The 21,057-nt window shown below is 44.5% G+C and overlaps 1 protein-coding gene across 2 annotated transcripts in view; it reads left to right on the top strand.

Annotated features, from left to right (window-relative positions):
• The first annotated feature begins 2,559 nt into the window (after positions 1–2,559).
• Positions 2,560–21,057, top strand: part of LOC101950235 (protein mono-ADP-ribosyltransferase PARP14) — an 89,017-nt gene continuing 70,519 nt past the window's right edge. The window contains exons 1-7 of one of the 2 annotated variants that reach the window (XM_042843121.2): positions 2,560–3,094; positions 8,795–8,934; positions 9,043–9,076; positions 11,935–11,985; positions 14,572–14,760; positions 18,560–18,826; positions 20,411–20,647. In XM_042843121.2, coding sequence (XP_042699055.2) covers positions 2,908–3,094; positions 8,795–8,934; positions 9,043–9,076; positions 11,935–11,985; positions 14,572–14,760; positions 18,560–18,826; positions 20,411–20,647 — 1,105 coding nt within the window. In that variant the 5' untranslated portion in view covers positions 2,560–2,907. Of the gene's footprint in view, positions 3,095–8,794; positions 8,935–9,042; positions 9,077–11,934; positions 11,986–14,544; positions 14,761–18,559; positions 18,827–20,410; positions 20,648–21,057 lie in introns of both variants that reach the window. The other variant, XM_042843119.2, reaches the window with a different exon arrangement.

Raw genomic sequence — 21,057 nt, 5'->3', positions numbered from 1 at the left:
TCCCTTTGTCCACTTTCTCTCTGAGAATAACTTTGCCTCAGCTGCGGATTTGAGCCCAGTATTTTTATTTCCATATATTTGTTTTCTTCCTAGATTGGTTTTCGGTTTTGTGTATGGGAGGGGAAATAAAAAATTACAACAAAAAATTATTAAATATTAACTGTTGTAATAGAGAGGGAGGTGGTGTGGCTAAAGGGAAGAGCAATAGCCGATAGCTGCAATTCTCAGTTATGCCAAGTTTGTAGGCTCCATATTCTCCGGCTGGCCAGGGACTGGACCTTCACACTGCCACTTTCACACCTTACTGTATCTTTCTAATATCCTGGGATCAACACTGCTTCAACACTGCATACTTTCACACATGACACACAGTCCCCACAACATGGCTGCTCCCAGCAGGAGGCTCAGAAGTGCCAGCTGTAATTCAAAACTTTCAGCAAATCTAACCTTTTCCCATTTTATTCATAGGGTGAAGTGCTAGGACTTACTAGACTGTATAGTGGAAATTCCCCTTCCTAGGGATCCTTGCACTGCAGAAGGATTTAGAAGGCTATAAAAGACTAGGCCAGTGAAAACTCCTGCTGTCACAGGGGTGTAATTCAGAAAGTGTAAAAAAGTTGACAATGGCTAAGTTAAAAAATTGGACAGTAACAGATCATGAATCCCCATGATGATCTAACCTGGTGACAGTCTCAACAAAAAGAGCTCTCCAGCATGCTTGTAGCTGTTTCCATCCCTTTCCACTAACAACCAACCTTCAAGTGTTTACAATGACAGAGGAGACAATCCTGAAATCTCATTACATAGATGAGTGTATTTCTAGCAGATTGTCCCACAACCACTGGGGTCCTTGATTTCTTTCATTTTACCACCCTTTAAACTGGGCAAGGGGGGAGGGTGTCCCCAGTTGTGCGATGTGATGTTACTGACATAACCTATGACCGTATAGATCACTGTTGCAACCACTGTTATATATTTGCAGCAAATATTGTACAAAGGTTGTCGTGTAAGGTGTCTATGGAAAGGTTATAATTTGCTGTTTATGATTATACTATCTGTATGTATGTGTTGGTGTCACTAGGCATCACCCTAGGTAACTCGGGGGGTTGGAAGACCCGAGAGTCGATGAAGCCCCCCCGCTCTAGGCCTAAGTGAATCAAAGCCCTTGCATGTTAAACTTTACTAACCTCACAGGCCAGCAGCTGGGAAGCAGTAGTGATAAGGGAAACCTACATGCTTCTAGCTGAAGGACAAGATTGCTTTCAGAAAGAAACAGTGAGAACAAGCTGCACAGCCAAGGTCGTGTAATGTAACCAGAGGGAGAAAGGGGGAGAGGTGGGAATGGAGGAGGGGGGGTGAGAAAGGACGGGGGAAGAAGGGAAAGGCTTAGTTACAAACTGTATAAAAGACAAAGGCTGCTTATGTTGGTGTGCTTGATTTGAGACGTGCCTGTCTCCTTGCACCACTTTGAGATCTCAAATAAACGTTGATTGCTTCTCCACCCTGGTGTATTCATTGGCGCGAAGCACACCGGGCAACGGACCCCGCTGTTGCTGTCCTCGGGCACTCTGTGCCGGCAACAGATGTATCATTTTTGTAGTTAAAGTTATGAATATTGGCTATGTACTTGTATCTCAATGTGTTCTGATTCTAAGACACTTCAGTGAAGCATTTGGTCAGCTTCTTAAGAAAGGACTATTCTCAGTAAGTGCTCAATCAAGGAACACTTGGCTAACAATGAACTTTGGGAGACGCCAATACACATCTGAGCTTTCCGGGGAACGTTCAAACTAAAATGTAAACAATGGCATTGGCCTGTAAAGAACTGAGTCATGCATGGACATGTGGCTTGCCTATGTGACTCCAGGCTCCATCTTCTTGCTATGATCTTCCACAGGGTAGAGGATATAAAAGGCCCTGAAAACTCCTCCATTTGGTCTTCAATCCTGCTTCTTGCCTCTGGAGGAACTTTGCTACAAACTGAAGCTCTGAACAAAGGACTGAATGACCCATCCCAGCCATGGATGTACTCCAGAGACTTGATTTAAACATGCAGCTTATTCCATCACTGCTACAAGACTGAACCAAGAACTTTGCCATTACTGTATGTAATTGATTCCATTTAACCAATTCTAGCTCTCATCTATATCTTTTTCCTTTTGTGAATAAACCTTTAGATTTTAGATTCTAAAGGATTGGCAACAGCACGATTTGTGAGTGAGATCTGATTTGTATATAGACCTGGCTCTGGGACTTGGTCCTTTGGGATTGGGAGAACCTTTTTTATTTTACTGGGGCATTGGCTTTCATAACCATTCATCCTCATAACAAATGGCACCGGTGGTGATACTGGGAAACTGGAGTCTCTAAGGGAATTGCTTGTGTGACTTATGGTTAGCCAGTGGGGTAAAACCAAAGTCCTATCTGGCTGGCTGGTTTGGTTTGCCTTGGTGTGCAAAGAAACCCCAGCCTTGGGTTGTAACTGCTCCGCTCTCAACAATTTGTCCTGAATTGGTACTCTCAGTTGGGTCCCACCAAAGCCAGCATCGTTACATGCTGCTTTATCTTTGTTGTGCTTTTTTTGTCCAGATGCATGTAGGACTGCACTGGCAGAGGAGGGGGTGTGCCCGGGGGTGAGATTGGAGGCTTGCAGGGTGCCCCAGATAAACCTCCCCACTTTGGGTCATGGCACCCTGCAAGGGGAGTGGGCGAGGTGCTGCACGTGCAAAGCTAGTGCCTGCCCCTTCCCCACTTTCCTAGCTCAGAGGCAGGCCTGGGTCACGTTACAGAAAAGAAACTCTGGGAGGCGCTTTCCGGGAAATGAAAGTGAAAGCACAGCAACCGGGGCGTTTTTCAGGGCGGTAGATACACTCCCGTGGCCAGTCTGCCGCTCAGAACTAGCTGGTCATGGCCGGGGAGGCGAAGTGCCCCTTCCCGCTGCTGGTGGAGGGGGACTGGGGGGGCTCGGGGCTCCCCAAGAACCTGAAGAAGAAACTCCTGTGCTACTTCCAGAGCGGGAAGAAATCCGGAGGGGGGGAGTGCGAGATCCAGGAGCGGCCCGGCCAGGTCCTGGTTTGCTTCGCCCAGGAGGAAGGTAAGGGGGGTGGGGGGGACACACCCTGACCCTGACCCGTCTCTTAATGTTTATTATTTGCAGTTTGGGTATAAACCGGGGCGGCGCCGGCCCCTGGCGGTGGGGGGGAGCTGAGATGGGCGAGACAGAAAATGGCGCGCTGGGGGGTGTGATTACAGCGCTTGTGGGCACACCCGGGGGGGGCACTGAGGCTCCCCGGCCCCCACGCAGGGCCTGAGCTTGAGGGCTCTGGCCCCTCGCTGCCTGCCTTGGCGGGAAGGGCCCCCGAGCCCGCGGCTAGCAGCCCTCGGACAGCCCGGCCCACCCCTCTCGCAGCAGCAGCGTCCCCTGCGCCCCCAGCTCGGCCAGGGCCCCGTGCCTGTGCCCAGCTCCGCCCTCTGTAGGGTGACCAGACAGCAAGTGTGAACAATCAGGATGGGGATGCGGGTAATAGGGGCCTATATAAGAAAAAGCCCCAACTATTGGGACTGTCCCTATAAAATCGGGACGTCTGGTCACTGTGTCTGCCAGTCCCCTCCTCACATGGTCTGCTAGTCCCCTCCTGCACGACTGGGCGTCCTCCCCAACCCACACTCCCTCTGTTCGGGGCTGTCTGTGCCCCCCATTCCCTATAGCATGTCACCTCAGCCTGCTGTGATTCCCTCTTATCTGTGCATCCTCCCCAAGGTAGTTCCCCTTCCTCTATGCATCCTCCCCTTTCCCCATCCATGAGTGATCCCTCTCCCCTATGCCTGTCCCCCTTCCCCTGTTCTGTGACCCCCTCCCCTAACCAAGCCCCACCTCCCCCTGCCTCTGAACCCCCACTCTTGTGCACGCTCCTCCGCATCTCTCTCCCTGGATGCTCCCTCTCCACCTTTGTTATTTCCATGTTCTGCCCTTCCCTGTGCTCATATGGCCTCCTTCTTTGCTGCTGCTGGCCACGCTGCTTTCACAGCTGGGTGGTGAAAGTGCAGTGGCTGCTGCCTTGGCACCCAGCTCTAAGGATCGCATCGCCACCAGCAGCAGCACAGAACTGCAGAAGTAAGGGCGACCTTTGCGCTGGGAGGGGTGGCTATGGGGGGGCCAAGGCAAATTTTAGGGAGGCTACAGCTCCTGCAAGCTCCCCCTCCCTGCTGCCCCTGGAAATAAATGTATTCTAAGAGAGTATGTGTCAGAAGGTCCTGTTTCAATTAACTATGCTATTCCTCTCTTCCGGTCCTTAAAAAGATACCATCAGTATGAAGTCTAGTCACTTTTGAAAAGCCAGTTATTGTATTGCGCCTGCCCCTGCCAATTTTTGTGCCACTGGTATTTAAAAAAAATATATATTTTTTCAAATATTTTTCTCTCTCCTGTTCTGGTGTGAGATACCACCCTGAACAAGGGAAACTGACTGACTGTGCAGAGGAAACAGTGAAAACGATTCTACACGATGTTGCAGAAGTTGAGCAAACTGGGGGGAAAGAGAACAATTCCCCCTCCCCCAATCTTTTGTTCTTGTAACTATGCGGGGGAGGGGAGTTCAGACAGAAATATGATTTTGAAGTCAGCGGGGTCCCAGCAACGCTTGTGTCGTGTGGCTGTGTGTTATTAAACAGTTCCTGTGTATCACACCTGAGGTGGCTGCATTTCAGTGCTGGGTGAAATGTTTCTTGCATATATACAAGGGGTAGATGGAGCCTTTGCTCCTGCCCTGAGTAAGGGACAGCGTGTAAGCACATTGCCCCATGAGGAGTCTTGGGAAGAAATTATGATCTGGAGGATAAGAAAAGTTACTGCAGCCTTTTACAGGGCAGAACTTACTTCCCTCTTGTCAGCTCAGCTCTGCTTGTCGAAGCTTCGTGAGGGTTGGCGCCACAGTTCTGCCTCCCATCTGTACCTGTCTCCACCATTCTGCACCTAGTTGCTGACAAGCAGGAGGTTGTATTGGCCTCCACATGCTTGACTTGGGAACTGGACAGTTTGCATACAAGTGTGGAGTAAACCTTATAATTCCCACACTCCCCCGCATAGCCATGTTTGGGCCAGATTGTCTCTGTCACTAACTCTGTAAAGCACTTGAGAGGAAAGTGCTATGTTAATGTCCAGTAATACGAGATTATTTATTACAAACTTTTTCTCTACAGAATTTACATCTGCTAATGTTGGGCCATATTTCCTGAATGGAGAGAGGGTATCATCTATATGCCCACTCTTCCTTTCCTATGCACATCAGATTGAGTAGATCTCAGACTTTCTGATGTTCATTTCTTGTGTTCTTTTGTAATTTTTGAACGTCATCCCAGAAGGCTGTGCATATTTGTGTATTTTTTTGATTAAGACCTTTCATTTGTCCCTACCACAATCCTGCCACATATATATCTTTTACTTGGAACACATCTTTAAAAAAAAAAAAAAAAGCAATTGCTAGATGGAGCCAGTTGTGCAAAAACACTGTACTAGGAAGTAAATGAGTTCTGGTTTCATGGCACACTCTGTATCCAGTATCAAGGATGGATTAATCCTTTAATGTGCTCTGAGCGATGCCATGATACTTACGTTCCTATGCACAGCGGAAATTCTCTGTGATGGGTTCCCCCCGTAATGCATTGACCAGATCCACCTAATGCCCCAAACCTCTAAATATTTATGCTCATGCTTAACTTTACACACGTGAGTAATCCTATTAGTATTACAAAAGTGCGCAGACACACCAGTTGCATTGGGGTCCAGTTACACTGAATGATTTATGAACACATAGTAAGAGATAGTCCTTGCACTGAAGAAGTTACAGCCATAGGCCCTGACAGTGCAGACTCTTAGCCCTGGTCTACGCTACGAGCTTAGGTCGAATTTAGCAGCTTTAGATCAATGTTAACCCTGCACCCATCCACATGACGAAGCCATTTTTGTCGACTTAAAGGGCTCTTAAAATCGATTTTTGTACTACTCCCCGACAAGGGGATTAGTGCTGAAATCAACCCTGCTGGGTCGAATTTGGGGTAGTGTGGATGTAATTCGATGGTATTGGCCTCCGGGAACTATCCCAGAGTGCTCCATTGTGACCGCTCTGCACAGCACTCTTAACACAGATGCACTGGTCAGGTACACAGGAAAAGCCTCACGAACTTTTGAATTTCATTTCCTGTTTGGCCAGCGTAGCAAGCTGATCAGCACCGGTGACCATGTAGTCCCAGAATTGCAAAAGAGCTCCAGCACGGACTGAACGGGAGGTACCGCATCTGATCGCTGTGTGGGGAGATGAATCTGTGCTATTCAAACTCCGTTCCAAAAGACGAAATGCCAGAATATTTGAAAAAAATCTCCAAGGGCATGAAGGACAGAGGTTATAACAGGGACCCGCAGCAGTGCCGCGTGAAGCCTACCAGAGAGGCAAATGGCCGCTCCAGGTCAGCGCCCCAGACATGCCGCTTCTATGATGAGCTGCATGCCATTCTATGGGGTGCCCCTACAACTACCCCATCCCTGTGCTTCCCTCTTTCTCCACCCCTCCCGGGCTACCTTGGCAGTTATTCCCCCCCCATTTGTGTGATGAATTAATAAAGAATGCCTGAATTTGAAACAACAATGACTTCATTGCCTCTGCAAGCGGAGATCAAAGAGGGGAGGGGAGGGCGGTTGGCTTACAGGGAAGTAGAGTGAACTAAGGGGGTGGATTTTCATCAAGGAGAAACAAACAGAACTTTCACACCATAGCCTGGACAGTCATGAAACTGGTTTTCAAAGCTTCTCTAATATATGGCGCACCCTGCTGTGCGCTTCTAACTGCCCTGGTGTCTGGCTGCGTGTAATCAGCGGCCAGGCGCTTTGCCTCAACCTCCCACCCCGCCATAAACATCTCCCCCTTACTCTCACAGATATTGTGGAGCACACAGGAAGCAGTAATAACAATGGGAATGTTGGTTTCGCTGAGGTCTAACCGAGTCAGTAAACTGCGCCAGTGAGCTTTTAAATGTCCAAAGACACATTCTACCACCATTATGCACTTGCTCAGCCTATAGTTGAACTGCTTCTTACTACTGTTCAGGCTTCATGAGCCATGGGAGCAAAGGGTAGGCTGGGGTAGGTGGGACCGTGCGGTACTGCCGACTGGGAGAACAGGCTGAGGCAGAAGCCTCCAGCTGGCATGATATTCCAGGCAGGACTGAATCTCCATTAGATGAAACTTAAAGACAAGAATGACCTGGAGTCATTCCCATTTTTGTCCAGGCGCCTGCGACCGACCTCACCGAGGCCGGCCAGAAGCACCCATGTGTGCCCAGGTGCCCCCGACCAACCTAACCGAGGTCGTCCAGGAGCACCCACTGGACAATGATGGCTAGCAGTCGGATTGCACCGTCTGCTGTCCGCAAGGCAAGGGGATGCTGCTGTGTAGCACTTCAGTACCGTGTCTGCCAGCAGCACCCAGGAGACATATGGTGACTGAGCTGAGCGGGGTCCATGCTTGCCATGGTATGTCATCTGCACGGGTAACCCGTGAAAAGAGAGAAACGATTTTTTGCCATTGCTTTCACGGAGGGAGGGAGGGAGGGGGCCTGACGACGTGTACCCAGAACCACCCACGACAATGTTTTTGCCCCATCAGGCATTGGGAGATCAACCCAGAATTCCAATGGGCGGCGGAGACTGCGGGAACTGTGGTATAGCTACCACAGTGCAATGCTCCGAAAGTCGATGCTAGCCTCGGTACTGTGCATGCACACCACCAACTTAATGCGCTTAGTGGGGACACACACAATCGACTGTATCAAATTGATTTCTAAAAAATCGACTTCTGTTAAATCGACCTAATTTCGTAGTGTAGACATTACCCTTATTCACATGAGTAGATCATTTGCTGCAGTGTTTGTGAAGCACTCTGATTTAACTGGTGTTTCTGGTGCTACTGTAATACAAATAACAGGCTTATATATATTTCCCTCTTCTCTGCCCTCTTGCAAATAAAACACTTTTCTGACACTTTATGCTTCCTCATTCCCTACTTCCTGCAGCCCCCTAAGGTCAGAAATCTACTCAGAAGTTACTGCTGGTTAAGATGAATAACTCCTCACGTATATTTATTCAGCACCCCTCCAAAGGAGGGCTCTGGAGCATCACCCAGTGGGGACCATGCTGCTATGGGGGAAGGGGTAACCCAGGGAGCTGTGTAGAAGCCCCATGTTCCCGCAGATTCCTCAAGATCCTCAAATCTATGGGTTTAGGGGACCAAACACCCTCCCAGTTCCATGCCTCTACTCACCCCACTATTACTAATGGAACAATTGGAAGGAAATTGCGAGGAAACTAATGTTTTATTCGTTTTGTATTGCGAGGGTATGTATTATTAATTATTTAGTCTCTTATTTATATAGCACCAACAATGTGCTAGGCGCTTTAGAGACTGGTGTGGTGACAAGGTCCCTTCCCCAAACTGCCTGCAACCTAAGAGCATGATCTTCCTTGCCCTGAAGTCAATGGGAGCAGAATTAGCCATAACTAGGCAACACGCAAACAAGGGGAAAGAAATGGGAAGTAATGAAGAACAGTTTTATTGAATGAAGTTTAGCCCATCAGTCTAGTGCCGTGATTTTTTAAATGTTCTTGTTTAATTGTTGGAGTTTGTGGTATGATTTGTTAATAGTGCTCAGCAGGGAGGAGTATGTTGCCCATAATGGTGCATAGACCTATAGACTAACATCCCTTCTACCAAGATTATAATAGTTTTCTTTGTTTGTGCTTTAGTGAGGCAGCGAGTTCTTGACAAAAAGATCCATGAGCTTGACTGGGCAGCGAAAGGAAAATTAAAGCTGGTTGTCATGCAGCCTGAAACAACAGGTGCAACCAAAAAAGACGTGTCCGGGGAAGTGCCAGGTCCTAAAGAGGTAAATAAATATGAAACAGAATCCTAACCTGCAGTGTTCAGAGTTTTGAAGTAATAGCAAGAATGTCACATGCTGTTTTTAATTGGCTTACTGTCCTTTTTGTTTTAGGAGTCCGAGACACCAAGCAAACCCCAAGAACCAGGTAACGTTTTGTTCAAAACAAAAAACAAATCTGAAGTATATAATGTTCATGTATGGAAGATAAAAACTACTTTTAAGGGAGAGAAAACGCTTTCCACAATGACTCCTAATTCTTGGCTCAATGTAGAACCCATTGAAGTCAAGGAAAAAATCAGAAAAGCTGAACTGCATCCTCTGTAGAGATTTATTCAGCAGAAATTCTAATATGTGATTTTTTTTTTTCTGCCTGGATTTGGTTTCTGCAGCCGGACTGAATGTAGTTATTCAGAAAGGCAGTTAACTTAGGGTATGTGTACACAACAGCTGGAAAGTGATCAAGCTAGTGTGCTAAAACCAGAAATGTAGCCACTCATGGCAGGCGGGGCTAGCCATCCAAAACCATAACCAAAACGGCTATGCCACCGTGGATACACTTCTATTTTTAGTGTGCTAGCTCGATCACAGTTAGCGTGGGTACGTCTTCTCAAGCTGGAATTTACATTTTCCAGTTCCTGTGCAGACAAACCCTTGGAAGGGAGTAGTGTTTTGGACATGATCAGTGAATTCTATTATCTGTTGCTGTAGGCTCGTCTCAGGCTCTGATGTCATGTCCCAGTCCAGCAAAGTACTTAAGTACATAGTTAACTTTTAGCACTGTGAGTAATATTATTGACTTCAAAGGGATTATTCATGTGCTGAAAGTTTATCATATGCTTAATTGGTTTGCTGGATCAGCACCTATAATGCTTTGCTCCTCCTCTCTAATTCCTGCAGAAAGTTTTAAATTTGTTACTCTTGTGAAAGCTATTTTTCTCCTCCAGTTTTTATCATTAGTCTAGCTCTGAACTATAGCAGCCATAGCATATTCCCTCAACTGGTTGATTGCAGCTGAGAAACCAGGTGGGTGTGGTAATATCTTTTATTGGACCGACTTCTGTTGGTGAGAGAGACAAGCTTTCAAACCACATTGAGCTCTTCTTCCTGAAGCTCTGTGCCGCTTGAAAGCTTGTCTCTCTCACCAACAGAAATTGGTTGAATAAAAGACATTACCTCACCCACCTTGTGTCTTTAATATCCTGGGACCAACATGGCTACAACTACACTACATACAGGGATTGCTGCTGAACGTTCCAGGTGCTCTCAGGCTCCAGCTGTGCTACTCAATGTGATTAACACTCAGTCCTCATCTGTGAAACATCAGTGGAACATTGGCAGCCCAACAGTTGCCCTGGAGAAACAGTATCAAAAGTAACAGAGGGTTCTGTGGCACCTTTAAGACTACCAGAAGTATTGGGAGCATAAGCTTTCGTGGGTAAGAACCTCACTTCTTCAGATGCAAGTGAAGTTCTTACCCACGAAAGCTTATGCTCCCAATACTTCTGTTAGTCTTAAAGGTGCCACAGGACCCTCTGTTGCTTTTTACAGATTCAGACTAACACGGCTACCCCTCTGATACTTGAGTATCAAAAGTGTTAATGCAGTTCAAAAGTTGAATTTATTTTTATAGAGGCTTGATGAAAGATAATGTAAGCAGCGGCACTTTAAAGGGACACTGTCAACATTGTTTAGCCATAAAATTAACCTGCAACTCATGCTAAACCCTAGTATCTGTGCTCCATGGTCTATTTTTAAAACTGATGTTTGCTTTGTCAGTTCCACCCATCAACACCTGATTCACTGTGAGTCACAGAGGAAACAAATCTATGCATAAAGGATCCCTGGTCTATTGAAAGAATTGCTCATTGAAAACTATCAATGGATGATGATCGCTTTGTTCTCAATATGAGCTAGTATTTCAGTAATCAATGTACATGTGCCTAGACTCTCAATGTGAAGTCATACATATGGAACTCCCTTCAGCCCTTTGTGAGCTGTTGGTGGCTCCTACATGTCACCACAGCAACATTTCACGGCCAGATTGTGGGGTGGAATCTCTCTTAAAGACTTGTATAATCATCAGAAATATTTGTTTAAACCTTTTGGCTTTTAGGATTCTTTCAACCCTGTGCATATCTGCATATTTTCTTGGCCTAATTAGAAAGGTAATTCCACACCAACTTTTCTTTACTCCATATTGAGGTCTTTAAAAATAACCCTCCCATTTGATAAAACAAAGCTTAACTAATCTCCAGTAATTGAATGAAAATTAAAGAGCCCCTTGTGCTACAGGATTGGAGAAATATCTGGTGTGCAGTTTTTGTTGCAAGATTTTTAGCTAAGAGAAGGGTAAGACTCTCCCTTCTTATTAGTCAGCCTCCTGCATACCCCTACATGATAAGTACTTACTTGAGTAATCCTTACTTGCACATGTGAGAAAGGGGCAAAGTTTCAGGCCATAAATGCAGTTTGGCAGCTTTTGTCATTTACCTTCTCCCTTCCGTGTTACCATTATTTATTTGTATTGCGGTAATGCCCTGGGCCCCAGGCAGGAACAGGAGCCCTTAGTAATGCTTCTAACAACAAAAAGATTCTGTCCCACAGATCTCTTGTTCAACAGCATCCATTTCGCAAGAGCCAGAGTTTACTTTAAAGTGCTGTAACGGATTGCAAAGGCTCTTAGCCATGTTTCTGACAGAGTGGATGGATACAGTCTAACAGGCTGTCTGCACACTAGTTTGTTTTTATATGATGCATCATAATTTTTGAGGTTGTGTTATTTTTGAGTGACATAATGCTTGGTTTGAAATAAAAAGATATATCACAAGGTGTAATTCTAAGGTAACTGCTGTCAAAGGAGACAACAATCAAACTAGATTAATTCTGAGCTCTAAAAACTGTGACAGTGTTCCTTCAACTGCAATAAGCACCAAGCAATCACGTTTATTTAGCTTCATGGGATTTTTTTTTTTTCACTTAATGAATGCCATGTATCTTTTCCAGTCTGCTCTGATGATGGGAATTCTGTGTCTGTAGAGCAGGAAAAGAGGACAGGTATGTATACAGTTTGTTAAATAGGACAATCACAAATTCTACTCTTGCATTAATTGATGGTTTTCCTGGAAATTTAAACTATAACAGCTTCATGGAAAATTAAATGGTTTGTGGTGTTTGTTTAATGCAAAGTAGACTTAATTACACGAGTCTAAAAAATACAGACTGTGTCTTTTGTAAGTTGCCACTGTCCTTGGGGAGCCTGCCCACTCTCTCTCTCTTTTTGGGATCTCTCTAACTATACCCCACAGGTGTCAAGCATTGAGCCTTCACATCTCCTAGGGTGGAATTGAACAGTTTGCTCACTCTCAGACCAGAGCCTGGGTTACAGCCCCCTGGTATCAACCATGACTAATGCAGCGGGCCCAACTGGGATTGGACCCTGCAAGCCTTTGTCTTTGGGAGCCTGTGACAGCATACATTTGCAGAGAGACAGAAACCACTTCTTCAGAACAAAGCATGATTTATTTTTGCCCAGAGGTACACAGCACTTTAAAAAGTGGATTTAAAAGCAACAAGGACTACTGCATGCATATTCCCTTATGTTAGATTAACCTCTCTTTCCACAGCTGAGGCAGGTCTGGTTTATTCCCCATCTCTGAGTTGGGAGAACCAGCCTTTGCCGCTTGCAGCCTGCCTCAGGGTTTGACTAGACTACAAAATTAAGTCCACTTAAGTCGACATACAGCCACCGCAGTAAATAAAGCGATGGTTCACGTCCACACTTGCTCTTTCTGTCAGTGGTGCACATCCTCACCGGGAGCGCTTCCACCAACTGAAATGGGGCATTGTGGGACACTGACAGCTGGAGCCTGGCAGCCCTGCATGGGGCTGACAGCTGCTCTTGCTGTCCCACCGCTGACAGCCGCTCCAGGGCTGACAGCTAGAGCTGGCAGCCAGGCATGAGGTCACAGTTGGGCCCCTGGCACTGACAGCTTGAGTTGTCAGCCAGGTGCTGGGTGAGCCCTGCATCCGGATGACAGCTCAGGCTGTCAGCACCCAGGGGCAGGAGGCCAGCTGTGTACCAGTGCCCCGGGGGGAAGTGGGGAGCTCCAGCTGTCAGCCATCAGCCACACTCGGGGCTGACAGTCAACAGATGACATAAGTACACAGTAAACAAACACTGCATCGCCCTAACTACATCAACATAAGCACTATCCCTCTTGTGAAGGTGGAATTATGTCGGTGTAGCATGGGACTTACTTCGGCAGAAGCAGCATTTTAATGTAGACACTGACATAATTAGGTCAACGTAAGCTACCTTGCATTGACCTAAGTCTGTAGTGTATCGCAGGCCTCAGTCAGCCTGTCAGCCTTTTCACTGACACATCCTGCTAACCTCTCTGACCACCTCCCATATCACTTTCTGCAAGGGGCTTTGAGGGGATTGGTCTTCTTTGTTTCCAGTCTTAGCCTGTAGGGAATCAGGTGAGCTCACTTACCAATTGATGGCCCCGCCATTGTTATCTTAATTCCTTTGAAGATCCTTAAATGAGGCTGACTTCTCTATATCATTGTTTTACCTTTCTTGGGTTCCTTAACAAAATACATCAAAGGAGACTGTAAAAGAACTCTATGCATTCAGTCACGCAGCAATATAAAATTGAAAAGGGAAACCAAGTCCTACAAAATATTGCTAAAAAATAATCCAGAGAAACAAGGCGGGTGAGGTAATCTTTTTTTATTGGACCAACTTCTGTTGGTGAGAGAGACACGCTTTCAAGCCACGCAGAGGACTTCAGGTCTGGGAAAGGAACTCTCAGCATTACAGCTTGTCTCTCTTGTCTACAGAATTTGGTCCAATAAAAGATACTATCTCACCCACCTTGGCTCTCTAATATCCTGGGACGAATATGGCTACAGCTAACACTGCATGCAAGAAATAATCCAGACATTTTCCCAGTTTGCCACATAAGTATCAACAGCACAGAACCACTAGCCTCAGTGGCCATCTCGGAAGAGGCCAAGTATTAAATGAACCGGAATACTGACTTCCTCTCTCACTGTTGGCTGTGTCTACACAAATTTCCCATTGTTTCCATTGACACTGCATCTCCACCACTGTCAGCAGTGGCACAAACATTGTTATCCGACACTGCTCTAAATGGGTGTAGACGTCATGGTGGTTTAAAACACCAATACCCTGTTTATGTTAGAGGTCCCATCGTTGCTGGCACTGGTAGAACTGCACTGGTGGTGACAACAGTGGGAAACGTAAGAGGAAAATGTGTAATCAAAGTGTTACAGGTGGTCCTCTTTGTCATGGATGAGCCAAACTGGGCATTGTGGAGAAGTTTGCACAGCCATTCCTCTGCTGTTCTGGTTTTGTGGAGGAGACATTGTCTCCAGGACTGTGGATCCACAACTTTTCACTATCATACATTCAGTTTATTTGGCTTTTTTAAAGAATTTTGTGAAACAAATTTAAGTAAAGTCATTTTAGAAATAGCTTTTTATTTCTCTTTCTTCTATCATTATTTTTGTGCTGATAAGCTTGATATTAATGCTGAGAAAGATAAAAAGATAATTTTTCCTTTTTAATTTTGTTCAACCAGTCAGATTTCTCATCTGTGATTTCATCTTCAGGGAATTTGGGAAAAGAGACGACATCCTCTGAGCAATCCACTGTAGTAATCATCACTGCCCCAGGGGAGGAAATTGATGATGACCTTGTGAGCATGTACTTTGAAAATAAAATGCGGTCAGGTGGGGGACCCATCAAATCCTGCGTCAGAAATAATCAACAAATAATCATCACCTTTGAAAATGCTGAAGGTATGATATAGACATACTTCTCAAAAATATGCCCTCTTTGGTAATGGGTCTTTGAAATTTCATGTTGTAGTAGGAAGAGAGCCTGAGACATAAGCCCTTGTATCAGAGGCCTGAGGCCTGAACTAAAGTAATGGTCAAAACTTGCTAATATAAAGCAAAGTTAAGTTGTGAGCAAGAGGCAGGCTCTGCTTTACAGAATCTGGCAAGAATAGGGCTGATATTGCAGAAACACAAATTCCTAAGTAGTGCTAGGCATAAGAATATATACACAAACACATTCCAGAAAGGTGGTACCAGAACACCTTGATACCAGCACATTCCCCAAAGGTAACAGAAACACAGTGACCCATCCTAAAAATAAGGTCAGGATGACAGCATGATGGATAGAAATTTTTTGATTGAACCATTATGTACAAGGTAATGGGTGGTGGTTAGCCACATCAGAGGGTGGCATCTAACTATGTCAGAGGGGTGATACGTAATTTGTTGCTATCTGTGTATAAAGATATATCTCAGAGGGAGTGTCTTTGGCCAGCCTAGGGAGCAGTGGAAAGTCCCACCACTGACTGAGCTGTGTCCATTGTCACGGGCATACATGTCTTAGTATCCTCATAGAGTCTGCCAGGTGCTATTACCTTGCTTCATCCACAATAAACCTGGCTGGGCACCTTCGCACTTTAACAGATTTTGTGGTCATTGGGCAATTCGCTTAGGGATCTGCTGTGCTAGCTATCTGCGCAGAGCTGGGACAGCACACAGGGAGAACACACACGCAGCCAAACATCTGACGACACATGTTATTCCTGGATGACTGGGTGTGAACAGAATAACTGTACCTGTACCCAGTGTGCACTGGAGATGTGGGTGTCATGCCAGCTATGAATACACTAGTACAGGGAAACAATACTGGGATAGGTCTAGGGAGAAATCACTGGATCCATGTAGATCTCATATATGGAAACCACTGTGTAAGGTGCATGGCAGGGCAGCCTGTTCAGGGGCTAAAGTAGCAAGTGGGGAACTGCCCTACATACTGGCTGCAGATAGGAGGTAAATTCTCTCATTGGCCTTTTGCGCCACGCAAGTCCCATTTTGTTTAGGTTTTGGAAGTTGGGAAAAGAAGGCAGTAAGTTTCATGCCATTGTGAAAACCAGAGAAACACTACTCCTGTTTGTCAAAATTCTTCATACTATCCTCAGTCTGCCATGGCACCATGTGCAGGGGAAAACTTTACCAGTTGGCTGAGGAGTTGCTGGAAATTCTGGACACAAGGTACAGGGCAGCAGGGATAAGGAAGATGAAAGGGGTTATAGTCATAAATAAGATTCAGATGGCTTTTCTTCAGGTTAGGTTAGATTTGTACTGATGTGGTAGCTAGTTATTCACCTGATAATACGGAATCTCAACGGCATTAAAAAGTAAAGCAAAAGAGTTTTGGAACAAAGTACCATCCTAGGCAAGTAAATTACATCCTCGTCTGCAATTAGCAAATAAATTACCTTCTTGTCTGTTTCTCCTCTTCTGCAATTAGGCACCCATTCAGAAAGGTCTTTATTTACCTTCCTAAACTGGGGGCCTTGAACCTGAAAACCAAAAACATCTATACTATGTAGCTTCCAAGAGAAACTAGAATCTCCTAACTCCTTGTTTGACTCTCCTGTTTAAGACAAGTTGCTGCATAGGGCAGAGAGACTGATTAAGATAAAGTACATAAATCTCCATGGCTGGCATCTGTGTGCCTCCTTGAAATTGTTTTTCTGCAGAATCACTGAGCTGGGTGGAGAAGACGAGGTCTGTTGAAACTCACGGGTCTTTTGTGGAAAACAGACTTCTAGCATATCTCAGGTTTCTCACCTACAACTTTAAAATTGAAGATCTACTTTTCCCTTACTATAATGACAGTATTCAGGGGAGCTTTTCCGATTTTTTTCCCCTAGAATCTTCGTCAAACTGAGACATGTGGTGCATTGTTCCTCTGTCTTCCTTTTGGATCACACTCTAGCTGCTTGTTGCCTGACAGTGGCCCTCCCAGGCTGAGTTGGCTCACACATTCACCTCTTGTGAGGCTCCATACAGTCTCAAGCAGGCCCACCGACAGCAATTCTGGGCCCCCCTAGAAAGGTGTGGCTGAGGTTTACGATACAACTACCCTTCTTACTTTTTTCAAGTTGGGCTTCTTTGTCTTGTTTTCCTCTCAGTTTCTGAGCTCCGGACTTAGGTTTTTGCTCCATCATGAACAGTAAGGACTGATTTGAAATACCACACTCCACATTTCAGTTGAGATGTCACACGCTTATTCGGACTGCGGTTGCTGGTGCTCTGCCAGACCAGCAGGATGAAGCAGCCCTCTGGCAAACTGTTACTGTCACAATGAGGGACGGCGCTCTGTACAGAGCAGCAGCAGGAAACGGGATTTCTTTCCTTTTTTTTTTTTAAAAATCTTAATTTTTATTAAAAAAAAATGTATCTATCCCATCTGCCCGGGCCCTTTTAAATTGCCAGGCACCTGGGCAGTTGACCCCTTTGCCCCACCCCACCCTCCCCCCGTCAGCAGGCCTGGCCTCAAGTACTGCCCACCCTTCACCCCCACACGATTTATCATTAGATGGTAATTAGGGAAGCAACAGAGAAATAAATTCTAATACTTAAACCAAGAGACAAGAAGAGAACTGACCAAGTAGAGATAAGAGAGTGCTATAAGGGGCCCTGTGGCTGGCAGGTCAGGAATGTGTGTGTGTGTTTGTCTTTATAGTAAGGCTTCAGTGAGTGAAGCCTTATGTGGCATAGTCCTACAGCCATGAAGAACAATTGTATTGGATAATATTTGCTTGACTACATAGTTCAGTGGCAGGTTAATAGGGCACCATCGAACCAATTTCAAAAAATGAGTTTAAAATAGCCTCAGGTTTTACACTTGCCCCCCAATTTCCCCTGACCTTTTCCATGGTTTTACCGTCACATTTCCATATGTTCTAAAATGCTTTTCTCTGCTTGTTGCTGTGGGATCCAAATGAACGGGATAAACTGGCTGCTATGCAGGGGAAATGGCAAAACTGATATACACAAAGTGCTGTCAAATAGACTGAAAAAATAGAAAAATATGTTTTCTCTAGTCTTACTAATAGTCATTTTAGGTGTTGTAAAAATAATGGTGAAGAACATTTCAGACACAAGTGTGATATTTAAGTGTGGCACTGTCAACTTCAAGTCCAGATCTAGCAAAGCACTTCAGCAAGTTTTCTCAAAGGAGCCTAGGGAAATTAGGGACACATTTCCTATTAAAACTCCAAAGGGATTTGGGCACCTAACTCCATTTGAAAAATCCCAGCCTGAATAACCTGCTTAACTTTAATTGTGCCTGTGGTAACTTTGCTCCATAGGGTCTTAAATACATATATTGTAAATAAATTAATATATTTCAGCAATAAATTAATCCACTTCATTAGCCCTCACTGAATGTTGTCATTTCAAATCTAATCTAGAGAACAGTATTTGGTACTTAAGGACTAATTGGCACTAGTAACATTTAGTACTAGGGGTAACTGCATTTTTTTAAAAGGAGACTGGGCTACTCTGGATGTCCCTTTATGGGGCTGTAGAATAACTTTTAACTTGATCATAACTTTTGACCACATGACTTGTTTTAATCTTTTCCATAACAAAAGAAAGTAAGACTCCACTTGAGAGAAGATTTTAAAATATATCAGAACTTAATATAGAATTTAACATATTGATCCATTCTGAGTAACTACAGGTATATAACAGAGATCTCCATTTATTTGTGTTTCTGTGAAACTAGATGCACAAGAAGTCTTAAAGAAAAAGGATCATGTAGTAAAGAAAATTGCACTCCATGTGAAACCATGGCAAGTGGAGAATATCCAAGAACTCCCACAAATGACTTCATCTCTAGTTGTGCTTGAAAATATACAAGAGACTACAAAACAATGCATGTTAACTATGCTGGTGGAGAACATCAGTGGCTTATCAGAAGATGACAATGACTTCAATATGGAAATGATTCCTGAAGTAAATGCGGCTGTAGTTACATTTATCAAAGATATTGGTAAGATGGACTGTGTGTGTACAATATGTTGTTTTCACTTGATGCTTTAAAAGGGGCCATTCAGCTAACACTTCAGCTGAGCTGAAAAACAGAGGAACGTATTCTGCCACAGGCTTCAGACAAAATCCAGTCTCACTTACATCATTGTAAATCAGGAGTAACTCCACTAAAGTAAATGGAGCTACACCAGAGTAAAGATCAGTGTAAGTGAGAAGAGAATTAGATCTAGTGTGTTTTGTAACTGAAGAGGGAACTACAGTCATTTGTAAATTACAATCCTGTGTACAGAAGTGCTGGGCAGCTGGCAGTGTGTACAAAGAACTACTGAAAATTATATAAAATAGTATGTAGTGCCTGGTGAATTATAATTATGGGCCATATGGTGCCAACAGTTTATCAGCAAAACTGTTAATGGAATGGTGCATGTTTATTAAGACAGAAGCCATCATCAAATATTCATTAAGGGCCAAAACCTTGTTCCATTAAAGTCACTGTGATAGTTTTCCCATTGACCACAATGGGAAAATTATTTGATCCTACGTAATGAATGGTCATTAAAAGGTGATTTTTTTTTTTTCAAACCAATACAAATCTATTCTGTGTGTGTCAACATATGCATATATAGCAGTCATATTATAGTGTACTCCGGGGGTCGGCAACGTTTGGCACGCGGCTCGCCAGGGTAAGCACCCTGGCGGGCCGGGCCAGTTTATTTACCTGCTGACGCAGCAGGTTCGGCCGATCGCAGCCCCAACTGGCTGCAGTTCGCTGTCCCGGGCCAATGGGGGCGGCGGGAAGCCGCGGCCAGCACATCCCTTGCTCGCGCCGCTTCTCGCCGCCCCCATTGGCCCGGGACGGCGAATCGTGGCGAGTGGGGGCCGCGATCAGCCAAACCTGCTGCGTCAGCAGGTAAATAAACTGGCCCGGCCCACCAGGGTGCTTACCCTGGTGAGCCGCGTTGCAAACGTTGCCGACCCCTGGTGTACTCTCTTGAGTGATACTTTAGCCTATTTTATATAATATATTCTTATTTACATCAGTGTCTCTGATCAGTATGTATGATGGGGAACATTATGATTACAACCATTCCAGAAGACAGGCATTCCCTTGTATTGTATAGCAGTGAGAGGTGTATGTGGATTTGTCCTGAACAAGAATTGTAGCTGATCTGATTAACAAATCAGATCAGATGGTATGGAGAACTATAGCCCATATGCATAAGACCAAATTCAGGCAGGAATGTCTAAATTCTGTAATCCTGGTCTGCTACAGATTCCCTCTGTAGCCTTGAGGAAATCATTTTACATTTGTAAAACTGCTATTTACAAGACCAGGCACAAAAACTACTCATCCACCCTCTACCATGATGGCTGATGATAGTGAAAAAATTAATGATATTTTGCTTCCCTATTAAAAAAAAAAAATCACTCAGGCAAGTGGGAAAGTAGACTTTTGCAAAGCTGGTTAGTAAGGATTAATTATGTATAACTGAACATTTTGATCCCTACACTTGCTTATTTTCTTCTGTTTTTCTAATATCATAATAGTAAAAATCTGTTAAATGTTTTTCTTTTCTGTTTATAGATATAAGGAAATTTGTTGAAAAGTTCAACCAAAACCATAGGGCGAAGCAACAAAATATAACAGCACGGCATCTTGAGGTGACAAAAAGCATTAAGGCTGAACATGTACCACCTAACGTATCTAATGACTATATAACTGTCTACTTTGAAAGTAAAAGAAATGGAAGTGCACAAGTGTCCGATGTTGAACAGTTACCTGAAGAGAATGCAGCTATCATTACTTTTCATGATCAGAAAGGTAACATATAAATATGTATCATTTATGTAATCTTGCAGTTAAAAGATCAACATGAAAATGAATATACTCTTTTAAGAAATGGCTAACTTACCCTTAGAAAAAAATTAACTGGTTTGATGGTTTGGCAGGTTGTTACTCTGTTAGGTTAGAAACCTAGATTTGGGACTGGATATAATATGACTGATATGAGGCACTTAGTTTCCAGTGGACATATATTACATTGTTAGGATCTCTGCAATGTCTTTGAGTCTGCACGAGGATTCTGTCCTTTCTGTTTCTTAAATTAGGGACTCCAAAGCCAATAAAAATGCCACATAAGTTGAAGGTGAATTTTCATCAGGCATTTTTAGGAGCCTGGATAGCCTCTTCTTTCTTTCTACCTAGATTTTTAGTCTACATTCCTCACCATG

This window comes from Chrysemys picta, chromosome 11, assembly GCF_011386835.1.
Source record: "Chrysemys picta bellii isolate R12L10 chromosome 11, ASM1138683v2, whole genome shotgun sequence".
In the NCBI taxonomy this organism is placed as follows: domain Eukaryota; kingdom Metazoa; phylum Chordata; order Testudines; family Emydidae; genus Chrysemys; species Chrysemys picta.
Note: the sequence above shows the minus strand (reverse complement) of the source record. Positions and strands in the feature narration are given on the sequence as shown.